General features: G+C 51.1%; 1 protein-coding gene across 1 annotated transcript in view; it reads right to left on the bottom strand.

The window, feature by feature from the left end:
* Positions 1-5114: 5114 nt before the first annotated feature.
* PRMT3 (protein arginine methyltransferase 3) overlaps positions 5115-9263 on the bottom strand; it is a 63004-nt gene continuing 58855 nt past the window's right edge. The window contains exon 16 of the mRNA XM_069968051.1: positions 5115-5309. Coding sequence (XP_069824152.1) covers positions 5200-5309 — 110 coding nt within the window. The 3' untranslated portion in view covers positions 5115-5199. The remainder of the gene's footprint in view (positions 5310-9263) is intronic.

The raw sequence follows: 9263 nt of genomic DNA, 5'->3' as shown, positions 1-9263 counted from the left end.
GCGCACGGCCGAAAACATACGCCAGCTGAGGACTGAAGTAGGTTTTAGACATATCTTTTGGCGGAACGAATGGTGAATCGCGCGGACTCTGAGTCCGCGCCCCGGGTCCGCCTCCTTCACACCCCCTCCCCGGCGTAGCTGGCGGAAAGTGCCGATTTGCGAATAAAATCATGCACAAATCGGCACTTTCCGCCGAAAAAAAAAATGTACGCCCATTTAGGGCTGGGCGATATTAACGATATGCAAAAATATCGTCATCAATTCGGATGACGATATAGATTTTCGGCATATCGTCATATCGCGATACATGCCCACGGAGCGGTAGTGAATAAGCTTCTCACTTACCGCTCCGTGGTACCGCGCTGCAGGGCCTTCCGTTCACGCATCGTCAGCGCGCTAGCTGACGATGCGTGTGACGTCAGGTCTCTCTCAGTGCATGCTGGGAAGAAGACGCGGCCCGTCTCGCCTCGCGGACGCCATCAGCCAGCCCTGCAGGAAAGGTAAGTAGCAGAGGGGTCGGGGGCGGCAGATGGGTATGGCATGGGGCTGATGATGGCCCTGGCTGGGGGGACATGATGTGGCAATGGCATGGGGCTTGGCTGGCACATAGGGAAAGCTGATGATGGCATAGGGGAGGGGGAGATGACTTGCACCGGGGGGGGGGGGGGGGGGGCTGATAACTGGCAAGGGGGGGGGCTGATAACTGGCACAGGGGAAGGCTGATGACTGGCAAGGGGGGTGATAACTGGCCCAAGGAGGGGCTGATGGCACAGGGGAAGGCTGATAACTGGCACAAGGGGGGCTGATAACTGGCACAAGGAGGGGCTGATGACTGGCACAAGGGGGGCTGATAACTGGCACAAGGAGGGGCTGATGACTGGCACAAGGGGGGCTGATAACTGGCACTTTATTTTAAACAATTTTGTGTTTTACTAACACTTAATCTTTACATTGTTTAGAAAAAGATCTGTTATACAATACACATCTTAAAAAATTCTTAAAGTGTTGTAATTTGTATACACACACAAAAAAATTGATATATCGTGATATATCGTTATATCGTGCATGCATCAAATTGTATCGTGATATAAATTTAAGGCCATATCGCCCAGCCCTACGCCCATTGATACATGTCCCCCTAACTGTATACACTCCGGCTGGGATTCCATAGAAGGCAAGGTAAAGTATATTTTCGTATTAAAGGAGACCTGTCACCCCCTGTGTCGGGGCAGAGCCCGGCCGACCCCCTGGTGCAGACCCATATACTTACTGCTTCTGAGAAGTCCCACTCCTGGACCCGCTCCCGTCCAAAGCCGCACGCGCATCCAGTCATTCTCTATGAGCGTTGGACTCATCTGTGGTGAGCGCGTGCGCGGCTTCGGATGGGAATATCTTGGCGGCGGGAGGGGGACTTCTCAGAAGCAATAAGTATATGGGTCTGCACTGGGGGCCGGCCGGGCTCTGCCCCGACACGGGGGGTGACAGGTTCCCTTAAAGCATGGCTGTTGTTGCAATACGTTGAGTGAGCATAGCCTTATTTTGTATTTTATTCAATGATATAAGGATGTCATACAATAGAAGAAGAGAAGTTCTTATTTGGTGCAGAAACCTTTGTTTGCAGTGATAGAGGTCGGACGTTTCCTCGGGGTCTCGACCAGGTTTGCAGACCCTGCAGCAGGGATTGTGTCCCCCCTCCTCCGTACACATCTTCTCCACAGCTTTCAGGTTTTGGACAACATTAAAGGGGTTATCCAGCGCTACAAAAACATGGCCACTTTCTTCCAGAGACAGCACCACTCTTGTGTACAGTTTGGGTGGGGTTTGCCACTTAGTTCCATTGAAGTGAATGGAGCCTAATTGCAAACCACACCTGAACTGGAGACAAGAGTTGTATTTTCTCTGGAAGAAAGTGGCCATGTTTTTGTAGCGCTATATAACTCCTTTAAGTTTCAGCTCCCTCCGAAGATTTCCTATTGGGTTCAAACAGGTGTGGAAACTGACTGGGCCACTTCAGGACCATGAAATGCAGAGTTGCTTCTTAGTTGTCCTGGCTGTGTGTTTCGGGTCATTCTGGACCTTGTGTGTCCTTCAGGATTATACTCCATGACGGTGTAGTGTGGTAGTAACAGTAATCTATGAGACTGTGGTCCCAGCTCTCTTCAGGTCAGTGACCAGGTCCTCCTGTGTAGTTCTGGGCTGATTCCTGATCTTTTTAAGAATCTTTCTTACCCCACAGGATCTTGCATGGAACCTCAGACCGAGGAAGATTGACGGTCAACTTGTGTTTCTTCCATATTCTAATAATTGCGCCAACAGTTGTTGACTTCTCACCAAGTTGCTGCCTATTGTCCTGTAGCCCATCATAGCCTTTTGCAGGTCTACAGTTTTGTCTCTTATGTCCTTAGACAGGTCTTTGGTCTTGGCCATGGTGGAGAGGTTGGAGTGTGATGAGTGTGTGGACAGGTGATTATTATACAGTTAATGAGATGACACAGGTGCAGGTAATCCAGGCAATGAGGGCGGAGGAGGAGGAGCTTCTTATAGAGACACTAACAGCTCTGTGAGCGGCAGAATTCCTGCTCCTGGTTGGTCGGTGATCAAATCCTTACTTCATGTAAAAAAAAACGCAAAGTAATTCTTTATAAATCCTACAATGTTCTACAGGTTCTGTCTCTCACAGGTGAAGTATATGACCCCCTCTCCATTCTGTGTAGGTGGTCAGCAGCGGATCAGATACTTATAGCATTGATGTTTTTGTCTCCTCTACGTAACTCAGAGATCACAGATTATGCAGACAGATCCCTGGGCGAGGAGGATCCTTTGTCTCACTACCGGACCCCTCACCGACAGGGAACGTGCCAAATGGGAAATCTGCAATTTATGAAAGAACAGAAGAGTTTAATTACGATGCATAATAATGAAAGCCTAAGGTTACTTGTAGGAAATCCAGTTTAGTTCTCAGCAGGAGAGCGACGAGAGTCAGACAAGCATGAACTGTGAGCTAATGAACACGGGGAGACAGCTCTAATGATGGGAGCCGTCAGCGCCATATGTGATGGGATCCTACATGTGCCGTCTACAACGTGTGCCAAGCCGGCCCCAGCCATTGTCAATAGAAGGTAACGGACTGAATCTATATCATCCCCTTCTTCCACAACCTTAGGGTGCGTTTACACAGCCAGATTTATCTGAAAGATTTTAGAAACCAAAACTGGGAACGCACTGTAAACAGAGAACAGGTCGTAAAGGAAAGACTGAGATTTCTCCTCTTTTCAAATCCATTCCAGGCTTTAGCTTCAAAAATCTGTCACATAAATCTGTCTGTGTAAAGGCACCCTTATGCTACGTTTACACGGAGCGATAATTCACCCAATCGATCGTTTAACGATTTTGAAGCAACGATTTGGTTTTTATAACGATCAGCGTTTAGACTAATAAATCGTTAGAAAAATCATAAGAAAAATCGTTAATGCGATCGTTTTTAAGATCACTTAAGCCCATCTTTTACATAAGGTGAATCTTTGAAAGACTGTTTACACTAAGTGATCTGCGTATTTTAAGCGAACGATGAACGACGATTTGAGAACATGTTGAAAGATCAAAATGAACGATTTTTCGCTCATCGCTTGATCATATGTTGTGTTTACACTGAACGATTATCGCTCAAATGCGATCGTTATCGCGAAAATTCGAACGATAATCGTTAAGTGTAAACGCAGCATAAGGTACACGCATAAACATGCAAATTATGGTAGTATCCAGAATTGTGCAACCCATCCTTAACATTTCCATATGGCACATGGATTCCACCGGGAGGCCTCCGCTTGAAGTCCCGTCCATTCCATAGACTCAGTGATATTTGCCACCAGATTATGTCGCCTTGAAGACGGAATCCGCTGGCAAATATCATCGAGTCTATGGAATGGGCGGGACTTCAAGCGGAGGCCATTGCTGTGGATCAGCCCATATTGACCATCCGCCCTGAACTGTTTGGTCAACAAACCCACACACCACTCCAACGTCCATTTCTTCTGAATCACTTTGTGACCTGTGCCAAATGGTGGAGGTTCGCTTGTTCGCATTTACCCCATTGGAGTGGGACAAACAGGAACGGCTGCGGTCCTTGATGTTCTGTCAGCCACCTCCCCTGCCTCTGGGACTATAATACACCTCCTAAAAGTCTCCCCATTTGTGCTGTCCTATCAGCAGCCGAGTTACCTCGGGCTCCTCTCCGCCAATAGGGAACAGGCATGAAGTCCATAAATAAGGTTGGAGAGGGTCCAGTGCAGATCAGTGAGGTAAGTAGTGGATTCTGCTTTACTGCTTGTTCCAGTTTAGCATGGAGCGGTAAGTAAACCAGAGGTGCGACTACCAACCGAGGGAACCAGCCTGTCCACTAGTCTTCCACCTCCTGCTATCCACTATTTCCAGTCAGATAACGGAGAAGTGCTCTGTCTAATGTGTTTCCATAGGGATATTTGCAGGGACAGTAAAGACTAGTGATATCTGTAATGTGTGAATCCTAATCCCTAACAGCAGGCAGTGAGCTGAGATCAGTCCTTTATACTATTCCCCACTCATTATATCTTGTTACATCATCATCATTAATTTGTTCCATCTCAACCATCTTTGGTCCCTGTTTCCTATTGTTGAATTATATTGTTTGTTGTTTTTATTCTTATTTCTGCATTTTGCATGTTTTTTTCCTGCAGCTGTCTGCTTTTCATACTGTAAGTCCCAGGGGTATCTGAGTACTGGGAACCAGGAAAGGCAACTGCGATACATGTAGCCTAGATTAGTGATCAGCCAACATTGTTGATATATTTGGGTACTTCATATACCTCCCCACCACTTTTCTTCCAGTCTGGGTGACCACCATTTCAGCAGGTTCCTGTAATCTCTACAAGAAAGAGTAAGTCGCAGCCAGTCAACTCTGGCAGCAGCTTCTCTCTCTGACAACAAAGGGGTCAGACAGTGAAATTCAGAGTGGAGACTCAGTATACACTTTATACTGAGGGAGGAATCTGCCACCAGTGGGTATAAAGTATGTACATGTATCTGTATTCAATACATATCCAAAACCTTAAGACAATAAATTCTTGTAACATCATAAATAACAACCAAAAGGACAAATGACTTTATTCCAACCGATACAAAAAATAAGAAAGTAAGTGCTGGAATCTTCCATGGCCTCGGCCATCACTGCAGCATGTAGGTCTGGGTGACCCCACTTAAGGACAATGTTATAATGAGAGATCGGGGGTCCTTCCTGTTCTTGCGCACGGTTATCCTGCCGTCCAGAGTCTTGTCTGCAGAGAGAAAAGAGCGACCTGTAATACAACCGTTCATTGAGCGCCTAACGCTTGACAACCATCTGCTGAACGTATACCAGACAAAACTAAACTAAGGTATACGGTATATATACTTATGCAACCCCTTATCCATTGTTCAATGCATCTGTAATAAATAGAAGCAAATGTACAATCTTGTTTGAAAATCTACTACAATCTGTCTATAGCTCCTATGCAGAACTCCATGTCTCCATGGTAACAGACAACAAGGACAACCTGTGTAGTCTGATCCGGCCACAATGTGTTGCTATGCAGAACTCTGTGTCTCCATGGTAACAGACAACAAGGACAACCTGTGTAGTCTGATCCGGCCACAATGTGTTGCTATGCAGAACTCTGTGTCTCCCTGGTAACAGACAACAAGCACACCCTGTGCTGCTGCTATCTTCCCACCTCCTCCTCTTCTTTACCTACTGGAGACAGGGGTGTAGCTAGGATTTATAGGGACCCATGAATCCTGTATACTCCACCAACCGTGTGTCACGGCAGCTGTCCAGAGGGGGGGGGGGGGGGGGAAGGCTGGTGGGGGCTGACGGCTGTCCCGGGTGGGGGGCCTGTGAGGAAGTCAGCTGTCTGGGCGGGGGGTGTTGCTTGTGCAGGAAATCAGCTGTCTGGACGGGGGGGCCTGTGCGGGAAGTCGGCTGTCCGGGGGTGGGGCAGGATACTTGCCTGTGTGGCTGGCAGCTGTCTAGGTAGGGTACCCAATGCGGGCCAGCGGCTGTCTGGGGGTGGGGCGGGGGTACTCACCTGTGCAGGCCAGCGGCTGTCTGGACGGGGGGCTCAGTGCAGGCCAGCGGCTGTCTGGACGGGGGGCCCAGTGCTGGCCAGCTGCATGGGCCTTGTAGCAGCTGCGTGGTTTGTCTCTATGGTAGCTATGCCAGTGGCTGGAGTGGTAAATAAAAAGATGAGGAAACCGGAGTAAAGACCCAATTGCAGTATCAGACTACACAAGGTTTGTTTGTAGTCTGTTACCATGGAGACGCATACATCTACAAAGGAGCTTTGGGCACAGAATGGCGGGAGCGATTTCTTTTATTTCGCGTTATTTGTAGAGTTGTTTAGTTTGATATTTTGGATGCACTGGAGCAAAGAAGTTTTTGCAAACATGGACATAACCTTTAATTGTGATAACCTGACTCCTATGTTCAGATATCTTATAATACTGTAAATAAATGTGCCCTACGTCCGGCTGTAACATTGGAGTTTCCAGCAGAGGGATCTGCCCGGAAGTTGCTCCATGTCCCCTTACCTCTCAGCCGTCAGTGGCGGCACGCTACCGGAGAGGTAATCAATGTATAATTTGCTGGCTGGAAGCGGCGGCTGAACCTTCAATCTGCTTTGTGGAGTCTTCTCCTTGCTGCTGAGCGGAGCTTGGTGCTTTATAACACTCCGCCTGATCGCAACAATTAATCAGTGTCATGTAGATATGGGATGACTGATGTATTCAGCGGCTGCATCGGCCCCGGAGCTGCAAAGAACGTCTCCCAGGAATAGATCCATTTCGCCCAGTCCTTATCACCCCGTCCGGGACACCAGGGATCAGGAGGGACTAATCCCATTATTACTCTCATCTGTCCCGGGATTTATCCCTCCAAGAACAAACAAACTTACAGCCGTTCAGCAGCCAATCAGCTTACAGATACAGTGTACATGCGGAGTACAAGGGGGCAGCAATGTTACCACTAAGAGGGGAGGAAAATGTTATTGGGGGGGGGGGGGGGAAGCTGCCACTAAGGTGGAGGAGAATGTTACTATGGGGGGGGGGGGGGGGGGGGGTGAAGCTGCCACTAAGAGGGGAGGTAAGGGTTCATATTTTGGGGGGGGGGGGGGGGGGGGTCAGGGGCTGCCACTATGAGGGTAGGCAAATGTTACTATGGGGGGGGGGGGGAGTAGGCATTCACTACTAAGAGGGGTGACTCGGATTAGTCCTACTGGGTAGGCGAATGTTAGTACTGAGAGGAATAAATGCTGCCTCTAGGAGGAAGAGTAAGAGGGATATTTTACTAGTCTGGAGAGGGTCAATGTTACTTATTGGGGGGTGGGGAGATGTGATGATACTACTAAGGGGATTTAATGGCGCCACTAAGAGGGGTAAGAGCAACATAAACACTGAGATAACCACTGAGATAAAGACCCCCCCCCCCCCCCACAGTCAGGGTATGGGTGTGAGGACCCCCCTCCGCAGTTAGGGTATGGGTGTGAGGACCCCCCTCCGCAGTCAGGGTATGGGTGCGAGGACCCCCCTCCGCAGTCAGGGTATGGGTGCGAGGACCCCCCTCCCCTACAGACAGGGTATGGGTGTGAGGACCCCCCTCCCCTACAGTCAGGGTATGGGTGTGAGGACCCCCCTCCCCTACAGTCAGGGTATGGGTGTGAGGACCCCCCTCCCCTACAGTCAGGGTATGTGTGTGAGGACCCCCCCCCCCCTACAGTCAAAGTATGGGTGTGAGGACCCCCCTCTACAGTCATGGGATGGGTGTGAGGAACCCCCTCCTGTACGGTCAGGGGATGAGTGTGAGGAACCCCCTCCTGTACGGTCAGGGGATGAGTGTGAGGAACCCCCTCCTGTACGGTCAGGGGATGGGTGTGAGGAACCCCCTCCTGTACGGTCAGGGGATGAGTGTGAGGAACCCCCTCCTGTACGGTCAGGGGATGGGTGTGAGGAACCCCCTCCTGTACGGTCAGGGGATGGGTGTGAGGAACCCCCTCCTGTACGGTCAGGGGATGGGTGTGAGGAACCCCCTCCTGTACGGTCAGGGGATGGGTGTGAGGAACCCCCTCCTGTACGGTCAGGGGATGGGTGTGAGGAACCCCCTCCTGTACGGTCAGGGGATGGGTGTGAGGACCCCCCCCCCCTCCTGTACGGTCAGGGGATGGGTGTGAGGACCCCCCTCCTGTACGGTCAGGGGATGGGTGTGAGGAACCCCCTCCTGTACGGTCAGGGGATGGGTGTGAGGAACCCCCTCCTGTACGGTCAGGGGATGGGTGTGAGGAACCCCCTCCTGTACGGTCAGGGGATGGGTGTGAGGAACCCCCTCCTGTACGGTCAGGGGATGGGTGTGAGGAACCCCCTCCTGTACGGTCAGGGGATGGGTGTGAGGACCCCCCTCCTGTACGGTCAGGGGATGGGTGTGAGGAACCCCCTCCTGTACGGTCAGGGTATGGGTGTGAGGACCCTCTTCCTGTACGGTCAGGGTATTGTGAAAATATTTAAGAACAACCTCTGCAAACACAATGTTGGGAGGAAGAACCATTTCTGCAGTAAGAGAACAGGGGGCAAGAATGTCGCCAGTCAGAATACTGAGGGTACAATACTCTGCAGTCAGTGCTGGGGGTGAGATCATATTTGTTGTAGTAAGACTTTAAGGTGAGGACGCCCTCTGCAACCAGAGTCCTGGGGGTGAGGACGCCCTCTGCAACCAGAGTCCTGGGGGTGAGGACGCCCTCTGCAACCAGAGTCCTGGGGGTGAGGACGCCCTCTGCAACCAGAGTCCTGGGGGTGAGGACGCCCTCTGCAACCAGAGTCCTGGGGGTGAGGACGCCCTCTGCAACCAGAGTCCTGGGGGTGAGGACGCCCTCTGCAACCAGAGTCCTGGGGGTGAGGACGCCCTCTGCAACCAGAGTCCTGGGGGTGAGGACGCCCTCTGCAACCAGAGTCCTGGGGGTGAGGACGCCCTCTGCAACCAGAGTCCTGGGGGTGAGGACGCCCTCTGCAACCAGAGTCCTGGGGGTGAGGACGCCCTCTGCAACCAGAGTCCTGGGGGTGAGGACGCCCTCTGCAACCAGAGTCCTGGGGGTGAGGACGCCCTCTGCAACCAGAGTCCTGGGGGTGAGGACGCCCTCTGCAACCAGAGTCCTGGGGGTGAGGACGCCCTCTGCAACCAGAGTCCTGGGGGTGAGGACGCCCTCTGC

This window comes from Dendropsophus ebraccatus, chromosome 4, assembly GCF_027789765.1.
Source record: "Dendropsophus ebraccatus isolate aDenEbr1 chromosome 4, aDenEbr1.pat, whole genome shotgun sequence".
Lineage (NCBI taxonomy): Eukaryota > Metazoa > Chordata > Amphibia > Anura > Hylidae > Dendropsophus > Dendropsophus ebraccatus.
Note: the sequence above shows the minus strand (reverse complement) of the source record. Positions and strands in the feature narration are given on the sequence as shown.